At 56.4% G+C, this 20,232-nt stretch overlaps 4 protein-coding genes across 12 annotated transcripts; 2 read left to right on the top strand and 2 right to left on the bottom strand.

Moving 5' to 3' along the window:
• Positions 1 to 2: 2 nt before the first annotated feature.
• Positions 3 to 9,947, bottom strand: POLDIP2 (DNA polymerase delta interacting protein 2). 2 transcript variants are annotated; one of them, XM_074889775.1, is made up of 11 exons: positions 9,732 to 9,947; positions 9,119 to 9,200; positions 8,357 to 8,454; positions 7,475 to 7,571; positions 6,931 to 7,006; positions 6,219 to 6,326; positions 5,840 to 5,976; positions 4,824 to 4,850; positions 4,513 to 4,638; positions 4,099 to 4,178; positions 3 to 110 (listed from the first exon to the last, which is right to left on the bottom strand). In XM_074889775.1, the coding sequence occupies exons 1-11, from the start codon at positions 9,899 to 9,901 to the stop codon at positions 47 to 49; spliced, it is 1,065 nt and encodes a 354-aa protein (XP_074745876.1). In that variant the 5' UTR covers positions 9,902 to 9,947; the 3' UTR covers positions 3 to 46. The 2 variants fall into 2 exon arrangements, with proteins under 2 accessions (XP_074745876.1, XP_074745875.1); XM_074889774.1 differs by lacking the exon at positions 3 to 110 and adding an exon at positions 2,048 to 2,511 and having other exon boundaries at positions 9,732 to 9,945.
• Positions 9,948 to 9,999: 52 nt separating this feature from the next.
• VMA12 (vacuolar ATPase assembly factor VMA12) lies at positions 10,000 to 13,541 on the top strand. 4 transcript variants are annotated; one of them, XM_074889779.1, is made up of 6 exons: positions 10,002 to 10,234; positions 10,311 to 10,384; positions 10,462 to 10,551; positions 11,699 to 11,782; positions 12,045 to 12,157; positions 12,272 to 13,541. In XM_074889779.1, exons 1-6 carry the CDS (start codon positions 10,063 to 10,065, stop codon positions 12,288 to 12,290), a joined length of 552 nt encoding a protein of 183 aa, XP_074745880.1. In that variant the 5' UTR covers positions 10,002 to 10,062; the 3' UTR covers positions 12,291 to 13,541. The 4 variants fall into 4 exon arrangements, with proteins under 4 accessions (XP_074745881.1, XP_074745880.1, XP_074745879.1 ...); XM_074889778.1 differs by having other exon boundaries at positions 11,699 to 11,735; XM_074889780.1 differs by having other exon boundaries at positions 10,000 to 10,234; positions 12,045 to 12,365.
• Positions 13,542 to 14,152: 611 nt separating this feature from the next.
• Positions 14,153 to 15,103, bottom strand: SEBOX (SEBOX homeobox). The gene is made up of 2 exons (XM_074889781.1): positions 14,824 to 15,103; positions 14,153 to 14,705 (listed from the first exon to the last, which is right to left on the bottom strand). Exons 1-2 carry the CDS (start codon positions 15,100 to 15,102, stop codon positions 14,457 to 14,459), a joined length of 528 nt encoding a protein of 175 aa, XP_074745882.1. The 5' UTR covers position 15,103; the 3' UTR covers positions 14,153 to 14,456.
• Positions 15,104 to 15,580: 477 nt separating this feature from the next.
• Positions 15,581 to 20,154, top strand: KIF12 (kinesin family member 12). 5 transcript variants are annotated; one of them, XM_074889769.1, is made up of 16 exons: positions 15,581 to 15,822; positions 16,144 to 16,209; positions 16,341 to 16,419; positions 16,503 to 16,624; positions 16,782 to 16,857; positions 16,996 to 17,130; positions 17,220 to 17,355; positions 17,602 to 17,693; positions 17,928 to 18,063; positions 18,153 to 18,271; positions 18,408 to 18,512; positions 18,593 to 19,249; positions 19,356 to 19,439; positions 19,517 to 19,653; positions 19,772 to 19,908; positions 20,007 to 20,154. In XM_074889769.1, exons 1-16 carry the CDS (start codon positions 15,722 to 15,724, stop codon positions 20,069 to 20,071), a joined length of 2,247 nt encoding a protein of 748 aa, XP_074745870.1. In that variant the 5' UTR covers positions 15,581 to 15,721; the 3' UTR covers positions 20,072 to 20,154. The 5 variants fall into 5 exon arrangements, with proteins under 5 accessions (XP_074745870.1, XP_074745869.1, XP_074745871.1 ...); XM_074889768.1 differs by having other exon boundaries at positions 15,707 to 16,209; positions 18,593 to 18,954; positions 19,066 to 19,249; XM_074889770.1 differs by having other exon boundaries at positions 15,707 to 16,209; positions 18,593 to 18,882; positions 19,066 to 19,249.
• The last annotated feature ends 78 nt before the right edge of the window (positions 20,155 to 20,232 follow it).

The raw sequence follows: 20,232 nt of genomic DNA on the forward strand, positions 1-20,232 counted from the left end.
CAGCCGTTCCTTCAGCGCTTTATTGATTAGTTCTTTGTACAGGTATTTACACAAGCGAGGAAAGCTGCCTGCCCGCAGAGAGAGGGCTCGCCCACGCTCTGGAAACAGTCCTGTGGAAAAAAGTAGTTGAGGAAAGGCCCTCCCCGAGCCCCAGGCCTCTCAGCATTGCACCCTGGAGCAGGCAGGGGGCCCCTCTGCTCCCTTCCACAAAGACTGATGGAGCCAAAACATTTCTCCTCTTTGTCCCAGCTCCATCTGTTACTGGCACCGCTGGTCACCTCGGTTCTTGCCAATCGTTTTCCAGCCAAGAACGTATTCCCAGGCCCGAGGCCTCAGCCGTACCCTGCCCCAGTGGCACGTCACACCAAACACACCACAAACACCTTGCAGCTGCAAAAGCTGCTCTGCCTGGCACTGACAGAGCCCCTGCTGCAGGACCACGCCATCACTCCAGAATACAACTCTCTCTGCTTGTTACTGGGAGCATTAGATCCACAGCACCCCAGAAACAAGGGCAGGTGAGCAATAAGGTTAAACATTTACAGCAGTGTTGCAATTCCAAGGGAGAGGCAGGGCAGCTGCTACTCCGATCCCAATTGAGCAACGGCATAGGAGGGGAAAAGCAGGTTCCTATAGGTCCGTGCTTCCTCTGAACTAGAGGCAACATCTCCCCCTCTTCCTCCTGCGAAGAAATCAGCATGACAACAGCAACATGGGGTTGTCAGCTGTGGGCTGTTCTTTAGATCCTTTTCTACCCCTAAAAGCAGGCTGGCTGTCTAAACTTTTCAAACTAAAAGCAATGTAGATAGCATGTCCTACCTGACAGGAAGGAAGACAAAAAAACTAAGAGACCAGAGACAAATAAACACTGTTTAAGCAGTAGTAATTACGTCTCTCTATACAGGTGCTGGCTGCAGGACAGCATGCGAGTGTCTCCCGCTGTCATTTCTGAAGGCTGTTTGTCCATCAGCCAAGACAGCCTGTAGCACTGCCTTGCAGAGCCAAACGTGAAGAGGCTGCTCAGAGGGGACTTGGGGAGGAGGGAATAACTAGGATACTTCCAAATCAAGAAAAACAAGAGTCCTGTGAGTTAGTTCTGCCTTGTCATTAAGCAAGACCAGGGAAAGGAGCAAGGTTCGAAACTTTCTGCCTAGGGTTCCTATCACAAAGCCAACTACCTCTGCCCCTGTGTCACCCAGAAGTCTGGAAACCCAGAGACAGCCAGAAGGGTCCCACCACAGAGGCTGATGTCTCCCCAGATCTCTGCACTCCTCAGAGCTGCTGAGAGCTGCTCTGGCTTGTAAGAAGAGCTAACACCTGATTTGCACTTCACATGAAAAACAGAATTCCCACAAATCCACACATCTTAAGCTTACAGCTATTTTGCTGACCTGTGTGGTTCTGCAGGGACCCCACACAGACTACCAAAAAAGAAGGAAAAAAAAAAAAAAATCATCACAACCCGCTGAGATGAGCAAGCAGGAGCAGAAAGCCAAGCACCACCTCACTGCAGCTGACAGCACTGCAGGTTAGAACAAGATCTTCCTGCCAAAGCAGAAACTACCAAGGAAATAACAGTTACAGCTGCAGCATGAACAGGGAAGTATCCTCAAGCAGTTTGAACGCACGTCGCTGCAGCAAGGCAAACCCTTGCAGGGGCAGGGCCCCCTTCAGCTCTCCTGTACTATCACAACACGCAGCCCGATGCTCTACGCACACAAGACACCGCGGCAGCCTGCTCAGCACCACCTGCCAACCCTCCTTCCCCAACAAAACGGGCTTCACATTGCTCCAGCGCACAGCCCAGACAAGCAGTGCAATGAGTGGAGCTCACAGGCTGCTCCACCACGCGCTGGCTACATCCCAGAACGCTGCATTGCAGGAAAGCTGAGCTCACATTCCTGCTCCCTAAAACAGCCTCAACTGCTGCCTTCTGAAGCAGCAAGAAGTCTGGGCTGACTCTGCTGTGCATATGGGTGAGGGGGGAGCAACAAGCTGGGGCAGGCTGGATGCAAAGCCTAGGCCTTGGTTTATAAAGGAAGACTGGTTGCAACTGGAAGGGCCAGTTTATTAGAGAAACCTCACATTGCAGAGAATTCACAACACAGTGGAAAGGGTCCAGGCCTGCTGAGGGGGCCAATCTTCTGCAGCAGCACAGATCTACGTCCCCCAGCTCCAATCCCAGCAGGTGCCACGAAGGGAAGGGTTAACTGTAACACAGCTTATGTTTACAAGCCGGTATTAAAAGTTCAAAAAAAAGCCTCCCCGTTAGACAACAGTTAAAACAAAAATGGTTTAAAATGTTTAAAAGCTCTGTGTTCTTGACTGCAGCATAATGGGGAGGCAAAGGTCTACAACACACACAGGTCTCTCTGGGTCTCAGCATTCGCTCTGCTCTACCAGTGAAGGCCAGAGGGGGGGGTCTTCTCGTCTTTGTTGCTTTCCAGAGAAAAGGGTGGGATTCGGACATCAAAGTGGGAGCCATCAGGCCTCTCAAATCGAAAAGTACCCCTGCAAAATAACAGCAGAGATCACACTGATGCCGGGGACAAACACAGCTAGGAACTGTCAGCAAGAAGGTAAAACATGAGCTCTTTCCATATCCTGCGTGGGGACTCCGGGGCTGCATTTGCAAGGCCCATCCAGCAGCAAGTACATCAGTTCAGCAGCAAGGACATCTGCCTGCCAGGATGACTCATTTATTGGAAGACTCCTGGGCGGTTTACATCGCATCTCTAATACACATTTCCTGAATAAAGATGTCATAATTGGAGCCTCCAGGAGGTAGGCGCACTCCATGCATCTGCAGCAGTGTTTACCTAACTCCCACTCCACAGGGGACAGAACCATCTGAGCTATTTTTACAAACTGATTACACGTAAATTCAGATTTGTATTTCTTGGCAGAAACTCCACTAGTTAAGAAGTCTGCAGCAATATGAAATCCCATCACAGATGTAATTTGGAATAGCTTCTGCTTTGCATTTCAGAAAGGGCATTTTAGAACTGAATCTGCCTGTGCTTGTACAAACAAACAATTCGTTTACTGCCCTGAACTACAGATGACCGTACTGCAGAACATGACTTGGGCGAGGATCATGGAGATAAACTAACAGGTTCTTATGACAGAGAGGACACAATCAAACACCCCAAGTCAAGCTGAGCAGCTTCTGAGCTGCAGAACCTTTGTCTCTTTCTCTTCAGGATGCAGGCAGAGAGGGAAAAAACTACTAAACAAGCTGGGTTTATTCCCCAGGGCATGCATTCAGGCAATTCAAAATGCTTAACATGGCAAACAGGGGTGTATCCTCTAGGCAAAGGGCTGCTCTCTTGCTTTTCCCAACTCAAAGGTAGTTCCAAGGCAGCTTAACCCTGAAACAGATTCACTTAAAAAATGCAAGCCAGAAAGACCTGTCATACAGAAGGCAAGAGGTGGCTGTGCATTTCTTGCTCCCACAGAGATGACACTAAATGTGCTAACCCAGCTGAAATGCAAAACAAATGGAAACTGCTTTAACCCTGTGGCACAGGAAAAGAGAAACCTCAGCTGATCACTTTCCTACCTGCACTTACGGACGAGGAGACTTGACCACCAGTGAGACCGAAGGCCTTATCTGGCCTAAACTGGGAATAACCCCACATGCCAATTCCTTGTGGACACAGAACTGCACAGTTTCACTCAGGAATAGAATCAAAGCCCAGTCCTATCCAAAGAGAGGGGATACCAGGGCACACATCCCTGCTGCCTAGAGAAACACCAGCACGAAGCCTTGCCTCTTGCACTGAAGGGACAGAAACCAAATACAGCAGAAGATGATAGAAAACTGCTTCATGTCTTTTCAAATCCAGTCTAGCACAGACCACAGAAGGAAAATAAATTAGCCTGGAACCTCTCTTTATAGAGAATCAACAGATCATCTTATCACTAACTGGGATACTGCTATAGAGAAGCTCATAAAAATTTTAACTGTCAAATATGCTCTGTCCAGTCCACTTCCACCCACCTTTCAGCCATAACTCCAGACTGCAAACTGCGTCCCAGCTCAGCGCTGTGGGGTCCTACATCTAAACCACTACTGCAGTAATAAGTGCTTCTTACCACATGTGACCACTGGATGCCTGCAGGGAGACGTGACTGCTGTACTGAAATGCCGGCTGTTCTTTGGATAAAACTGGCTCCTGAGAAGACAAGAAGACACCACTCTGCATCAACAATGGATCTTAACATTTCTCCACAGACAGGCATCAACAGGAAATTTACACAGCGAGAAGAAAAATAGATCCACACCCGACCATCGCTACCAATTACATGGCAAACAACTCTCCAAAACTGCATATTATTCTGGTTCATGCATACTAACAACAGATGAAAGGCTCGTGATTTCTTTTTTATTGCCAGTTTCCTATTCCATCTATTTCTACTGCCCAGTAAGCAAGGTACCGGCAAATCAACTCAAGCGAGAGGACTCCAGCAACAGGCTGCACTTCCCAGAAGAAGCTGCACGACACTTACCCTTCCTACAACGCCGCGGCCCCTGACCGTTTCCAAGGTGCCAGACAAGCTGAATATCCTCCAGTGCCGTTCTCTGAGTTGCACCACTTCGCTATCAAGGTTCTCCAAGCGAATACAGTAGCGCCACTGGACAGAAGAAAGACTGTTATCAAGAACTGGAATCAGCTGCAAAGAGTTGATAAACCACAGCTGATACTGGGAAACAGTTGCCAGGCAAGGACTATTCTCCCTCAGAGCTTATCACAGAGCAATGATGCCACAGCAAATAAACTCCTTCCCTTTAGCTGCTTCTTGAAACAAAAGGCACTTACCCAGTAGACATGGGAATTCTGGGCTTCCTGTCAAGAGAAACAAAAGATGTTAGCAGCTGCCCTTCAACGCTCAGTGCCAAAACCTCTTCAGCTGTCAGCACAGCACAAGCACAGGGGCTCTTGCTCCATGCCAGATCGACGCAGACAAGTCGTGTGAGCACAAGGCCAGCCGCTCTCCGAAGCAGTCCATCAGTTACCGCCTGGCACTGGCTCTGCTCTAGACAGGTAATCATGACGTGGGAGATTTGCAAGGATCTTGTGACTACGGAGGGTTGATCTCCATGTTAATTACGTGCTTTCTACAGATCTAGAAACACCCATTTCTTTGCCTTCAGGCACCTGTTTTTCTGACAACGTTAGGACAAACATCAGTTGGGCTCCACAGAAACTGCAAATCCACACCAAAACATCCACCTGCCACAGCACAGGCTCCCCAGCAGCTGTGCTTGTCTGGACTTGGAAATCAAACTGCTGCAGAAATTCCCAGCCCTCCCACTCAGAAATCTATTGGAGCCTCATCATTTTGGATGGTCCACATGAAGCTCTTACACTATAAAGAGAAGGCTTTAGCCAAATGCTCTAACCCACGTTAGAACCAGGAAACGGGCAGCCACCCACAGCACCTCATCACTGGGCAGGACAACAGACATGTCTGTCGTTACAGGGCAGATGGCCTTCGTGCCACCTTATGTACACACCCATCCGTGACTGAGGCAGTAAAGGACCAATTCACAAGCCTTCCTAAATATCCTGCTGACACTGTTCTGCAGAACACTCCAGGGTATTTCCCATCCTACAAATAACAAGCAAAAGCCAACCTGCAGTAGTTGCTCTCCAAAAATGTATGGCAAAACAGTTTCATGTTCACACCTCTGCTGGACATCATGACAATGAATCGCAACTGTGATTAAAGTCATTTCACCAGTAAGCAGAAGGTACCCTCAGTCAGTAAACTGGTCTTAGAAAAATATGCAAGTTAAGCAGAAAGAACACAGAGACATGTAACACAGACCTACCCTCATGCCCATATAGAAGGGGATGACTGTGACGCGGATGTTCTCTGTGGTTTCTCGGTGCACATCAGAGAGCTCTAGCCAGGGGTGGTTCTTCTCCTGCCACGCGCACAGCGTATCCCTCGCTACAAAAGGTGGAACTGAGGGGAGGGAAAAAATGACAGTTTATGAGGAGAGGCATACTGTATCTGGAGTGCTCTCCCCTCAAAGGGATGCCTTTCACATAGTTATAAAAATTATTTAAAGGAAGCTTTACTATGACAAAACCCAAACCAGACCATGATTTTTACACTGTATCTAAGATGATGGGTTCTGGGTACTTGTTATAGAGTACCTCAAGCGCCTGGCTCTGAACAGAGTTCCCTCTGAAGCCAGAAATTACCTTTTGTTTGGTCGTACGTAAGAAACCTCTCAAAGAGCTCATGCTGGATGGGCACTTGATCAGTGGAGCTGTAGGGGAGGATATCTTCATGGCTTACATAGTCTAAACCTGGAAAAAAAAAAAACAACAAAAGCCACTGAAATTCCCCAGTGAAAAGCAGCTCAAGTGTCTCCCAGCAGAGAAATGGATCACTCTACTGAGATGTTAAGAAAAAGATTTTGGCAGCAGTAGCTAAAATTGCATGCAATGGAGGAAATGGGCCAGTGATAACCCTTGGCAGCATTCCTCTGCAAGATTTCTCCATAGAATGATTTCTCTGATAAAGACACACTGCCTGGGAAGTGACTGCACTGCCACAAAAGGACTTTGGGCAGGAAACACACAGGATCAGTGGAGATCTAGCTGTCCTGGTAACAAAGTAGAATGGCCTGTATGCAACAGGCTATGTGTATGGGATCTATGTCTCAAGAGCACAAAGCAGGCATGCTTGTGTCTGCTCAGAGTCTGCCCAGCTTCCATCCATCCAAAAGGGCATCACGGACTTTAGTCATTCTGTTGTTTCTAGCACAGCCCCAAACTACAGACAGATCCACCACGGAATGCCCTGTAGATACTGATGCTTCCCTGGCAGGAGGTGACTGTTGGTGACTCTTCTGACCTCACCTCATGACAATCCACATCTCCACAGAGGTTGAAGGTGTATTTTACTCACCTGGTATGGCATAGAGGGCCCTGCTGTCGTCGTGATTTGCCAGGAATGTCACTGCTTCCGTCTGTGATCTCTGGGACTGAGAAAAAGGGAGGTTTATGTCTTTCTGTGGGGATTGTTGTAGGCCAGTTTCCAGCCGCATTTCAGTTCACTGTTGTGGTTTCTAAAGTAATGTTTATTTTACTTAACCAATTCACCTCAGAACATTTCTCCTTTTAATACCTCTAGATTAGTTCTTCACTCAAACAAGGGAAGAGCATTTTCAGTGCTGCGACCCACATTCATAATGTCCTGTGTGCAACAGAATAAGAATGCCAACAGGATGAGAAAGTGAGGTTGGAAAAGGGACACATGATCCAGAAAACAGTCATATGACATTCCAGATTATCCTTCTCAGGGAAAATATGACTTGGAGAAAAAAATTGTCCTAAAAGTCCAAACAATCAAGTTAGTGATCACAGCCATTTTCTTTCAGTGCCTGTCTATCTAAAGCATTCATATAGGAGAAGATATTTCAGTTTCAATACCAAGATGACCAGTTACTTACTATATGTGGACAATCCCGGGCATCTATTAACACCTGATAGTAAGTATGCGTTTTGCCCTTGACCTCTTTGGAACCATGGCCTGCTGCGTTCTCGCTTCTAAAAAGAAAAGCAGGGTGCTGAGCTGAAGTGCAGGATGGCAGCAAACTGCTGTTACCAGGACCAAGCACATTCATAAACAATGATTTTTTTAAAAAATAAATTTCACAGTCTGTAATCATTCAATTCCATCCAAATTAAACTCACATCAGCCACCCATACAACAACAGACAAGCTGAGATGACAATCACCAGTGATTGTCACAGGCACAACAGCTGTTTTCAGACATCTCAGAAGTTCTTCCTGCTCAGTCCAGTCTCCTATTTGGGGTGGGTATTTCTATTGCCCTCTGATTCCTTCTCTTACTCCTCACTCCTTTCCAGCACACCTCCAACACAGGCCAGGGGGCAAATGGATGGAAGAGGGGAGAGAATTGAACAGCGACTCAGTCCACAGGAAGGATGAACTTGGCCTAGTGGGCTGAAAATGGGGAGGCAGGTGACAAACCCAACTCCCTGGTAATCTACAGAAGCAGCAGCCTGCAATTTTAACACAGGAGCCTGGACCTAACTCAAAAAGCAACAGAAGGGGGTTATTTATGATAGAAAATGTCAGGAACTTTTTTTTTTTTTTTAATTTCCTTCACACACACTCTCATCCTTCATACTTCCATTCCGCCTCTAATTAACACAAAATTAATCCTCATGCAATGTCTCTTCTAGTTTATATTCATGCAAAACAGACCCATACCATTGTCCTCCTTAAAAAGACTTGTTTAGCCCAACCAGGAAACTTACTACAAAATGTAACAGTACAACAACATATAAACCAGAATAAATCCTTACTTTTCTGTGACAGGAGAAGCTACATCTCGATCATAAAGCCTGGCTTGCCAGGGAAACAGGACTATTCCTCGATAGCCAAACACACTGTGAAGAAATAGCTGAAAGGAACAAATAATTGCATTTTAATACATGGCAATCAGATACTACAAAAAACATGAAGCCAAAAGCCCTTTTCTGGTAGTATTTAAAAAAGTCTGTTATCTGAGGTAAAACTAGAAACATTTACAAAGAGTATAACTGCGTGAGATGGGAATACAGGGAAAATCACCACTGTGTGAAGCCAGAGCAGAATATAAACAGTCTGGAATGAAAGAAGAAATTCATATCATCTCTGTTCCATAAAAGTGAATGACTAAACCAGTAATAAAGTAATAGAACAGCAGAAGTGCAGAAAGGAAACCAGCCTGAGAGAGACCACTTGGGAACATGGAAACAGATCTGTGAGTCATAAGCACAGAAATGACAAGTTTTGTTGTTATTTCTCAAATTCAGTTGATTGTCTCTTCTGCTCTTAGAGGGAGAAACCCCTTCAATAAGACCAGCAGAGCAAATGCCATTGTAGGAACAGTTGTGTCATGCTGCAGATTCTTATCAACTTGCTACTGTCAGATGACTGACAAACTGCAGACACAGCAGAGACAAGGAGCACTGAACTGTGAAACTTCTGGCCTGCTACAACGCAGTAGCCTCCTTACGGGTAAATCACTCGGCTACCCGATCTCTGGGCCTGCAGGGTCAGCTCCGCTTCCCAGAACTGCTTACCTGTCCCGTCTCATATTTGCCATGCTGCTTCGGTGCCTCAAACACCCCCACGGTCTCCAGCACTTTGCCCTCTGGACGGTTTCTAGGAGCAGAGAGGTAGTTTGGTGGGTGTGCAGGGGCTGAAACAGCCCCGGCCCCAGGCACTGGCCAGGCATGGCCCCCCACCTCGCATCTCCCTCGAGTTCCACACACACACCCCCCCTGAGAGCCCCAATATGCACAAGGCTTCCCAGTCACCCACCCCCTTCCCTGCCCCCCCCCACCTCTTTGCCAGTCACAACTCCCCTGGACACCCCCCTGCCCAGTTGCCTCTTTAGCCCAATCACCCCCTCTCCCATATCCCTGCCCCAGCCCCCCCGACAGCCTCCCAACTCCCAGTCTTCCCCCACTGACCCAACAGCCCCCCTAACCCCACACCCAACCCAAACCCCCCCTCAAAGCCCCTAACCTCACCACCCCCCTCCCTCAAACACCCCCTCGCAGTCCCCCACCGCCCGCCCTTCCCCAACCCCCCGACAGCCCCTCTACATCCCCTACCCTCACCCCAACCGTCCCCTCAACACCCCTAAACCGCCCTCCCCCCGGGCCCAGCCCTCCCCTCCACAGGCCTCACCGCGACGAGAGGTGCCGTCGCGGCAGCAGGAGCAGCGGGAAGGCCGCAGCTCCCCCCGCGCCCAGGGGCCGCAGCCCGCGGGCCGGAGGCGGATCCCAGAGCGGCAGCCCGCGGGCCCGGCACCGGCTCAGCGCCGCCGCCACGTACCGCCGCGCCGCGCAGCCCGACATCCCGCGGCCGGGCCGACCCCGCCGCCAGCCCACAATGCACCGCGCGCCCGCCTCCGCCCCCTCCGCGTCCCGGCGGCCCCCGCGGGGCGGGCAGCGCCGCTCTAGCCTGCCGCCGCGCTCTATGGTTCGCCGTGTCGCCTAGGCGACGGTTGTCGGGCAAGATGGCGTCGGCGGTGCGGGCCGGGCGGCGGCTGCGGCTAGCAGTGGAGGGAGGCGAGCTGGCGGGGTTGCCCGCCGGCCTGCGGGCCGAGCTGGAGGCCGCACTGGCCTCCGAAGGCGCCCTGGTGCCCTTCAGCCTGCTGCGGAGGCTGCACGCCGCGCTGCGGGAGGCAGGTAGGCCGCGCCGGCCCTGGCGCGACAGGCCGCGACCGGCCAGGCTGCCGTTAACCGTCCCGTCCCCCACCGGCAGGGTCACCGCTGTACCTACACCAGCTCCTGGAAGGCTGCGAGATCGACCTGCCCGAGGTGCCGGTGCCGCCGCGGGTAGGTGAGGGCCGGGCACCAGCCGCGGGAGATGGCAGCGGCTCCCGGCCCTCACGGTGGCTCTGCCCTTTCCCCAGAACCCCGAGCTGGTGGCCCGGCTGGAGCGGATAAAGGCCAAGCTGGCCAACGAGGAGTACCGGCGGATGACCCGCAACATCACTGGCCAGGTGAGGGGCCTACTGCAGTGGCTGCTGTCAGGACTCGTTCCTCAAAAGCATGGCCGTTAGCAACCTGATAGACAGCAAAGGAAATCTGCCCTATGGAGTGAATAGAGGACAGAGGGAATGTGGGCAGGGACTTGAGGAGTGCACACTGTAAATGTACAGGGATGACAGACACCGTGTTGAAGGCAGAGGTGGGCAGGGCTATCGGGATGGTACAATAGAAGAGATACTGATGTTTGGGAACAGCTCGCTGTGCCAAAAATCTCAGGTTTTGATCTGGGAGACTGAGCACCCACAGTAAATGTTTTACTGGGAGCATCTGTGGTGCCTTTTCATCGTATTTTTAAAATGAGATCATTCATGTCAAGGTAAAAGCTGAAAAAACAGGGTAATATTGGGGCACTTGTTCTCTCCAAGGAAGAGCTGAGATCTTTTGGCACAGTGACTGTTTGGACAAACCACTGTTCCTTATGGTCCCGTTCTGCCATCCCTCCTCCAAACTGGTGTCACTGTGTGTTTAAGTCCTTCCACATATCCTCCTGCTGCGTTAAACTCTTGCAGGAAGATCAGCTTTGCTCTCTGTCAAGCTTAGCCGCTTTGTCTATGGCCTAGTGGTTTTAGCAGAGCTGGGTAGTGACAGCAGCCTTCCTTTCAAACAACAGAGAAGCAGAGGAGTATGCCCATATCTGTGTGCTCATCCCGTTCTTCCCTGCCTCCCCGCCAGTATCTTGTGTTTGAAATTGTGTAACTGCATCCGATTTGACAAAGAGCACGCAGAGCTTTACAACATTTAGTTCCTGCCAGCTGCGTGAACATGAATGACAAGCTGGGACCCTTTAGTGTCTCTACTGAAGACAAACCTGCAGCAGAGAACCCACAGGCAAGAACATGCTCACACTCTGAGAAGTGATTTGATTAGAAGTGATCCCTTCTCAACATTTTTGTATCAGACCACAGCAAAAACCCAGAGAAACCGGGGTGCTGTGGAACTGCTGCTCCCCCACAGCCCACCCAACCTCTGCCAGAGCCCCCCAGCAGCTCTCTGAACTTCTGAGTCTTAGGGACAGGACAGGGCATTGGCGTTGGTTTTATTATGCAGTTAACACTAAAATACGACTGATCACAAGTTGGTTTTAATCCCTTCTTTTAGGAGATGAACGGGACATTGGCTGAATTTGGGAGGCAAGGTGAGTGGCTGCCTGTCCTGCTGACACCTGGCAGCGTGTACCTACAGGTCAGTGATGGGAACCGTCGCATTGCTAGCTGTTGACATCAGACAGCCCTTCCCTCTCCGAGTATCTCACCAAAAGGTTTTAATGCACAAAAGCATTCCTCAAGTAAAGGAGTAGCCTGTTGGTTGTTCTTATAAATATTTCTGGAGGTGTAAAAGATGTGAATCCTCAAGTATTCCTCTGTTAGCAGGATTACAGCTTGTCCCCAGCCCTCCTCTCCAAACCTTACCAAAAAGCACCACCGTCTTTCCCCCTTCTCTCCAGTTCGCTCTGTTAAAGCCGTTGTCATCACCATATTCAACTACATTGTCACCGTGGTGGCCGCCTTCGCCTGCACCTACCTGGGCAGCCAGTACGTCTTCGCGGAGACCGCGGCGGTGAGTCAGCCCACGGCATCAGAGCACGCTTGCGGGATGCTCGGTGCCGGCCAGGCAGGAGCAGCAGCTCGACCGCACACACAGGGTCACTTCTCTCTCTTTTTGTGTCCCCAGCGCGTCCTGTCAGCGGTAATTGTGGCCTCGGTGGTTGGCTTGGCTGAGCTGTATGTGATGGTGCGGACCCTTGAAGGGGACCTTGGGAAACTGTAATCGCACACATGAACCGTGGCTCTCATCCTGGAGGCTTTTGCCCTCCCCAGGAGTCATTAATTTGGGGCAGGTTTATCTTCTACCAACTTTGTACCTGCTCCTGGGAAGACTGCTGCGTTCCTCAGGCCTCGTCTTTTGCTTCCTGCTCCTTAACGTTTCTGAAATGAATCGTGGATTAAAAATCCCGCAGCTGCACAACAGGAGAGGGAACGGCTGTGGACTCTCCCCACCCCAGCACAGAGAGGGGCGTTAGCTCCTGCCGTTCCTGTTCTCCTGTGAAGTTGCTGTCGTTTTATTCTGGAAATAAATAACATTGGTGTGTTTGCAATCTTCTTCCTGCCTGACGGGAGATGTCTGTTGCTGTACGGAACACAGACCTGCCATCCGAAAGGCACCACAGAGAGCTGTGAATCTTCTCTCCACATCCTGCTCCTGCCGAAACCTCCCTTTGCCTGTGTGAGAGATGACTTGTAACTCCCTGAAACAGGCCCTGAGAGGAACAGACCTGCGAGAGATTGGGGATGGGGGGAGCAGAGGCCCTGCGAGCCGAGGAACGTCTCCAAGACTCACGAGTAACGAATCGATGGTCACAGGGTGATCGTGTGGCCTTTGGCACTGATCAGGCTGCCTGGACAGCACAGGAGGGGCTGCAGGGGGGAGCCCTGTGGAGAGCAGGATGGTTCTGCTCTGGGGCAGCTTGTTCTGGTGAATGACCTTTGCTTCGTTATCCGTGAAATGCATATTAAAGTTGACACCCTGCATATGCTAATGAAGATTAACAAGGTCATGCTAATTACATCATCCCGTGAAGCACCTCACCCCTCCCATCCATGGGATACGCAGGTACGTGGGTCGACCCAGAGGAGGAACCCAAGGAGAGTGTGTATAAGTTGCGGTGGGGCAAGGAGTGAAAGAAAGAAAGAAAAAAGAAGGCGTGAAGAAGACGGATGAATCCCTGATGAACTCGGACAGGACCAACACAGGAACCTGGACCAGTGATCCCTATTTCTCTATTCTCTCTCTCTCTCTTATTTTTTCCCCTTTTTCCTTATTATCTTTAGGTAACCAAGGCATACTATATCGCTCGCCATAACTCGTTACATACTTAGCAAATTATCATGTATCCAATTAGTACATTGTGGGAAGTTAATAAATGTCCGTGTCTGGACTTTGAGACTTGTCTCACCGCTGTCCACTCCATTGGGGATTTACGAATCTCAGTCACTTGTCTCCCTCGCCTGAGCGGAACGTGACAGCCTGCCCTCGCTGCTCCCTCGCCCGCTTTCAGGAGAGCGTTTTTCCCTCGTGACCCACGTGGCAGCACCCGACCCAACTCGTGTTTAGGGGCGAGCCCTTTCCCTCTCCAGTTCAGGAAGATGATGGTGTCGGGCACAGCCACATTGGGTTTGGCACCCGCCTCTGCTCAGCTCTGCGTAGCTCAGACCACGTCCTGACGCAGCCGACCTGTGGCTGTCGGTGAGGGGCACAAGCTGTGGCTGCCTGCCTGTTGCAGCAGGGTGCAGCAGGGCCCCTGCAGGCCGATGGGGCAGCGAGGGGTCCAAAGGGTGCCCCCAGCTTCTGTGGGTTGGGAGGGGACGTGCCTCAACACAGAGCCCGGAGGCTTCTTGGGTGCCACGGAGCAGAGAGCGGAGCCAGCTCGGTGCACTCGCGGTGGGGAGAGGGCTCTGAGGCTGGCACGGCCGGGCCCTCTGGACCCGGAGACCTGCCGGGTGGGCAACCTGCCAGGGCCGGACACGGTGATTAATGCTCTGATGGCAGCTAAGCCCCTCTGCAAACACGCTTTAATATCCGATACGGAGAGATCTGCCGGCACCTGCGAACGTGCCTGCGGATTAGGGGCGGCCGCGCCACAATCATCCGCGGATACGGCCTCAGATTAAGGTATTTTTTCCAAAAGATTAGTTGGTATTAGGGGGCTGATGGGGAGCTGGCCCCGCCACGGCTGCACCGGCATTTAGGATATTGGATGACATCTCCAGGACCTCTGGAACCCACAGTAATTCCACACCCTAATGAAATCGTGGCGCTAAGCCGGGGGACATCAGTGCCGGGGGGGTCCCCACCGCGGCTATGGTTCGCCCAGGTTGGTGATGGCTGCGCTGTAGATGAGGTCAGAGATGGAGCCCAGCGAGGTGGGGAGGCCCCGAGCGGGGCTGCGGGCTCCGGGTGGAGGTAGGGCAGGAGCAGGGCCCGGGGTGGTGCCGTCGGGGGGTGCCACGGGGGGACCCCACTCCCCGGGTGGTGGCGGTGGCAGCGGTGGCGGCGGCTCCGGTTTGGCGCTGCGGATCCTGCGGGCGCGGCGGTTCTGGAACCAGACCTAGGCCGGGTGGAGGGTGGGGGGAACCGTGAGACACACGACGGGGCGGCCCCGCGGAGGAGGGAGGTTCCCGGTCCCGGGAGAGAGGGACGGAGGGGAGCGTCCCGTCCGCGCTCACCTGGATCTTGGCCTCGGGCAGCTGGGTGAGCTCGGCCAGGTGCTCCCGGGTGGCGATGTCCGGGTAGGGCACGGCGGCGAAGGCCCGCTCCAGCTCCGACAGCTGCCCCCGGCTGAAGGTGGTCCGCCGCCGCTTCCGCGGCCCCCCCGGGCAAGGGTAGGGGCAGGGGCCCACCCCCGCCACCACCGCCGCCGCCCGCCCACCGCCCGGCCCGCCCCCCCCGTCGGGGAAGCGGAGCAGCGGCTGGGGGGCGCGGGACGTGCCTGGGGCCGCGCTCATCCTGCCCGGCTCCCCCAGCCCCGCCGCCGCCGCCCTGGCTTTTATCCCCCTCACCCCGGGCCCCCCCGGCGGGCTGGGACCGCCCCGAGCAGGCGGTGCTGCCCCCTCCCTCCCTCCCTCCCTCCCCCCCCACAGCCCTTCCCCGGTGGCTCCCGGGGCCGATCCCCGCTCTGCACCCCCCGACGGCAGCGCCCCGGCTTCCTCGGAGACGGTCACCCCCAGCACCCCCGGGGACCAGTATCCCCACCAGCTGCCCGTACTGGTCTTCCCCCCCACCTCCCCGCCGCCGTCGGGGCATGGTGGGGCCCGTGAGGATCCCGGGGCTCGGGGTGGGGGGTGCGGATGGTGGGTCGGGGACGCCCACCTGGTGCCGGAGCCCGGGGCCCCCTGCGCCCCCTCCCCGGCTCCCAGGGCCGAGGTGCCACCTCCTGCCCACCCCCCCCTCCCCGCCTCGCCCCCCGCCGTGCCGCGGCCGCTCTCCCGCGGGGCTGGCACCGGTCAATGTTTAACCGGAGCGGTGGTACCAGTTGTGCGGGGCAGCCCGGGCTGGCTGGCGGTGGCTCCTGCCAGGCCAGGCCGGGTGCTGCGGGCACCCCGAGGGAGGGGTGTTGGGGGGCCAATGGAGCCGGAGGGGGAGCAGGGCTGGGAGCCCCAGCCGGTCACACGTCCCAAAACGCTCCCACGGGGCCAGGAGAGACCCCCACGGGGCCAGGAGAGACCGTAAGTCAGTGGGGAGCTGGAGGGGACAGAGGCCACTCCGTCTTGGAGCAGGCAGGCCTGGGCAATGGCTACCTGGCAGCCGCCGGGGCCGGGGGGATGGGGGCTGGCACCCCAGAAAGGCTGGAGGGGGACAGGGCGGTCCCTCTATGGGGACATGGGGGGACGTTGCACTCTGTCCCCTGCCAGGCCCCAGGGCACAATGGGGACGGGAGGACAGCGTGAGCACGGCACCGGCCCCTCTGCCCCGGCCCCTGGGGTGCCTATGGGCAGGTCCCCCAGCTGGGGGGCACCCACCACCCCCCTGCCCTCTGTTCCCCAAAGGAGCCCTGGAGAGGAGCGGGAGGGCCCCGTGGTGGGCAGAGAGACACGTCTGAGAGTGGTGCTGAGGTAAGGAGGGACACAAAGGGCTTGGGGATGTGACAGGGGGGTCCCTGCCCAGGGCAGGGGCACAGCGGGGCTCCCCGGGGTCCCCATGCAGTGACACTTCTGTGTCCCCATCCACCCACCACCACCATTAGGGTCCGGCCACTGACCTGCACAGAAACACGGCGAGGTGACCGGCAGATTGTGCGCAGCCTCGGTGACGGCACCATCCACGTAAGTGCCACCTCCCCAGTGGGGCCCGGGGCAGGGTGGGGGGGCTGCAGGACCCCCTGAGCCACCGCCGTCCCCGTGCCCAGGTGAGTGCGGCCAGGCACGATGCCACCTTCGGGTTCAGCGCTGTGTTTGACGCGGGAGCCTCGCAGGAGGCCGTGTTTGAAGGCAGCGGGATGAGGCAGCTGGTGGAGCTGGCGCTAGACGGGTGAGTCCCGGCGACCCCCCCGCAGACCCCAGCCCTCCAGCTCACCCCATGCCTGCCCAGGCCTCGCCGGCGGGTCTGCATTGCCGAGGCCATGCCGGGAGGTGGCATCCCTGTGCCACTGCCTGGGGCCATGCCTGAGGCTCAGCATCTTCCCCAGCTTCTCCTGCACTGTCTTTGCCTTCGGGCAGACCGGCTCAGGGAAGACCTACACCCTGATGGGACCCCTCGCCCAGGTACAACGCCATCCTCCCCACCTGACCTCATCATGATGGTGGGACGGGCTCTTTTCACTCGGTCATAGGCAGCGGGGCGGTGGGAGGAGGTGGGTGCCTGACGCGATGTGACTGCTCACCGTTCTGGCATCTCCGCAGAGCAAGACCCAGCCGGCGTCCCCGGCTCTGCTGGGGTTGATGCAGAGATCCTTCGCCTGCCTCCTGGAGCAGAGCCGGAACCGGGGCTCTGACCTGGCTCTCAGTGCCTCCTACCTGGAGATCTACAACGAGCAAGTAAGTGCCTGCCCACCCGCTCAGCCCAGCCCCACTGGCACCCTATATCCCCTCTCCCCCGGTGCCTCCCCTCCACCGTACCCCCCCAGGTCCGGGACCTGTTGAGCCCGGGGCCACCATGCACCCTGCCCCTGCGGTGGAGCAAAACCCGTGGCTTCTACGTTGAGAACCAGCTCAGCGTGGACTTCGAGAGCCTGGAGGCCATCGCCAGCCTGCTCCTGCAAGGTGCTGAGCCACGGGTGCAGGGCTGGGACATGTTCAGGGGGTGCCAAACCTGGTATGGGGGCACTGAGCCCCCCGCAGACCAGCCCAGGGCCAGTGGGGCTCCGACGGCAGCCAAGAGGGGCAGGTCCCCATCCTGCCACAGAGCCCAGGAAGGCTTGTGTCTGGCAGGGGGTGCAGTGGGTGCCATGCCAGGGTGTGGGGCGTCATGCCGCCCTGCAGCTCTCAATCTCCCCCCCCCCCCGGCAGGATCCCAGAGGCGACGCACCTCGGCACACGCCCTCAACAGGCACTCGAGCCGCAGCCACGCTCTTCTGACCGTCCATGTCCGCAGCCGGGCTGTGAGCATGTGTCCTGCTCTGGGGGGAGGGCTTGGGGGGGCCGGGGCTCTTCGTGGGGGTGCAAACAGCTGCAGGATGTGGGGTCACATCCTCCTCCCCAAGGATGTCTTGGTGGGGCTGGGGTGAACAGCGGGGGTCAGATCCCTGACCCAGAGGTTGGGACACTGCTGTGGGCCACGGGGAAGGGGCGAGGCAGGGGCCAGAGCATCACCCCCCCCAACACGGGTCCCCCAGCCCAGCGCCTGCCCCAGCAAGCAGGGCACGCTGTGCTTCGTGGACTTGGCTGGCAGCGAGCGGGTGAAGGAGACCGGCTCCAGCGGGGAGCTCTCCGTGGAGGCCAACAATATCAACCGCAGTCTCCTGGCACTGGGTAAGTGTGGGGGACCCCCACCATGGGAGCATGAGCTGCTGGTCCCCGTCAGAGCCCTGTTGTACCCTCTGTGGCTCGTCGTCTGGCAGGACACTGCATCTCTCTGTTGGCCAAACCCCGAGGGAAGCGGACACACATTCCCTACCGAGACAGCAAGCTCACCCGGCTGCTGGCCCACTCCCTGGGCGGCTCGGGCATCACCCTGATGGTACGTGCACGGAGGAGGCTGGGCAGGGGTGCACAAAGCCACAGGGGGCTGGGGTCTTGCCCCATAGAGGGGAAGGCTGGAGGGGGACGGGTGACCCCTGGCTGGCAGCTCACCTGCGACTCTTCCTCATCGGCAGGTCGCCTGCATCTCCCCGTCCTCTCGCTGCCTCTCGGAGACGCTGAGCACGCTGCACTACGCCAGCCGGGCCCGGAGGGTCACCACCAGGCCTCTGGCCAACAGGGTATATCAGGCAGGGGCTGTAGGCAGGGTGCTCTGCCCCACTGCTTGGACCCCCCTGAGCCACCCCCTTTGTGCTCCCAGGTGTCCCGGGAGAAGCTGCTGCAAACCTTGGAGGAAGAAATCCATGCCCTGCAGATGGAAAACCTCTCCCTGCGCCAGCAGCTGTGCCTGCCCAGGGTGCCGATGAGGACCACAGAGGTCCCAGGGACCCCCCCAAGGGCAGGAGCATGGCCAGGCTGGGGAGGCAGGTATGGCCCCGCAGGGCTGCGTTGCTCCACTCTTGAAGGGCAGGTCCCATCGGAGGGAGCCCCAGCCTGGCCCAGCTTCTATGGCCTCCTGCGGGACTTCGTGGTGGAGAACGAGCGGCTGAGGTATGGGGCACATGCACAAGACCCTGAGCAGGGGCTCAAGGAGCCAGTGAGGCAGCCAGATCCCCTGGCCAGGTATCACCCTGTCTCAGCCAGCCTCTCCTGGGGACTCCCATGGGCCAGGCAGGGCTTGGGGGTTCGTCGGAGGCTGCCAACACCCTGCCCTGCTCCCTCACTGTTCCCCAGGCAGCCCTGGCTGTCCCCAGACCCAAGGGGTGACGTCCCAGCTGGTCCATCCTGCAGAGCCACCCGCAGCTCCTGTGACAGCCATCCCCTGCTCCGGAGCGCCCGCACCCCCCGTATCCCCCAAGGCCACCCCGCAAGGCTCCAGCAGCCTGACACAACACTCGCCTCCGGCCCCCGGCTGCTGGTGAGTGGGAGGGGCCCCGGGGTCCACGGGCATCCTCAAGTGGGGCTGTGCCCATGGCAGGGTGAGAATGCACAAACCACCCACCCGCTGCTATCCCCTCTTGCAGAAGCTGCCTCCCACCTCCGGCCGCCCTGGCTGCCCAGGGTGCCCCCACTGCTGCCCCGGGCTGGCCGATGCCATCATGTCCCAGGTATGGCCCCGGGGGTCTCTTCAGAGGGTGGTGGCACAGCACAGCATGGCAGCCTGACCCCTCTGCTCACCCCCCAGGTGCTGCCAGGGCCCCCCACACTGCAGCCCGTCCCCCCTGAGGGAAGCACCGGCACCCTGCCACCCAGCCAGGAGGACGTGGCTCTGCCCAGCTTCCATCAGCTCCCCGGGCACCCCCAGCCACACCAGGAGAAGCGGTGAGAGCCGGGGCCTGAGGCCACCCCCCTGGGCATCAGCTGCAGCTCAGGAAGCCCCTGGGGTTACGGGGGGTGGTGGGGCAGTGGCTGGGGGTTTGTTCATGTGTCCTCACGGCAGGAGCCGGGGAAGGAGCAGGTGCTCGTCTCAGCAACACCCAGTCCGCCAGGAGCTGCCAGTCCCCAAGCGCTGTCCCAGCCCCGAGGGAAAGGTCATCCCTTCGGCACCGCCGTGGCCTGGATTGCCAGAGCCGAGAGGTGAGGAGGACAGTGGGGGGAGGCCAGGCAGTGCCTCGAATGGGATCCCTCTCACTCATGGGGCTGTGGACCTGACCCCGCTGGCTCCCGGCTGGCAGCCGCCGGCACCGTCCCTCTCCTCCAGTGGGAAGAGGCACTGGACTGGCTGGCGGAGCAGATCTGAGCAGCCGCAGCCGCGCCATGGATGGGGCCAGCAGCGGGGATCTGGCAGAGCCCACACACAGTTATTATACCTGAGGGGACAACCACAGCCCTTGGGGACACGGGGGATCTCGGACTACAAGGACTGCGCAGACCAGAGGACGGACGGATGGACGGACAGAC

The sequence above is a fragment of the Strix uralensis genome, chromosome 20 (genome assembly GCF_047716275.1).
Source record: "Strix uralensis isolate ZFMK-TIS-50842 chromosome 20, bStrUra1, whole genome shotgun sequence".
Taxonomy (NCBI): domain Eukaryota; kingdom Metazoa; phylum Chordata; class Aves; order Strigiformes; family Strigidae; genus Strix; species Strix uralensis.

What these genes read in the sequence shown, in the direction of transcription:
- POLDIP2 (XM_074889774.1), bottom strand. Translation starts at nt 9,901, where the DNA reads ATGTCGGGCTGCGCGGCGCGGCGGTACGTGGCGGCGGCGCTGAGCCGG. An exon ending in CGACGGCACCTCTCGTCGCG is followed by an intron (nt 9,201 to 9,731) that starts GTGAGGCCTGTG and finishes CTCTGCTCCTAG; the next exon opens with AAACCGTCCAGAGGGCAAAG. An exon ending in GGCCCTCTATGCCATACCAG is followed by an intron (nt 6,327 to 6,930) that starts GTGAGTAAAATA and finishes TTTTTTTTCCAG; the next exon opens with GTTTAGACTATGTAAGCCAT.
- VMA12 (XM_074889777.1), top strand. Translation starts at nt 10,063, where the DNA reads ATGGCGTCGGCGGTGCGGGCCGGGCGGCGGCTGCGGCTAGCAGTGGAG. An exon ending in CGCCGCGCTGCGGGAGGCAG is followed by an intron (nt 10,235 to 10,310) that starts GTAGGCCGCGCC and finishes CCCCACCGGCAG; the next exon opens with GGTCACCGCTGTACCTACAC. An exon ending in CCCGCAACATCACTGGCCAG is followed by an intron (nt 10,552 to 11,698) that starts GTGAGGGGCCTA and finishes CCCTTCTTTTAG; the next exon opens with GAGATGAACGGGACATTGGC.
- SEBOX (XM_074889781.1), bottom strand. Translation starts at nt 15,102, where the DNA reads ATGAGCGCGGCCCCAGGCACGTCCCGCGCCCCCCAGCCGCTGCTCCGC. An exon ending in TGCCCGAGGCCAAGATCCAG is followed by an intron (nt 14,706 to 14,823) that starts GTGAGCGCGGAC and finishes CACCCGGCCTAG; the next exon opens with GTCTGGTTCCAGAACCGCCG.
- KIF12 (XM_074889765.1), top strand. Translation starts at nt 15,887, where the DNA reads ATGGCTACCTGGCAGCCGCCGGGGCCGGGGGGATGGGGGCTGGCACCC. An exon ending in TGATGGGACCCCTCGCCCAG is followed by an intron (nt 16,858 to 16,995) that starts GTACAACGCCAT and finishes GCATCTCCGCAG; the next exon opens with AGCAAGACCCAGCCGGCGTC. An exon ending in TCCATGTCCGCAGCCGGGCT is followed by an intron (nt 17,694 to 17,927) that starts GTGAGCATGTGT and finishes CGGGTCCCCCAG; the next exon opens with CCCAGCGCCTGCCCCAGCAA.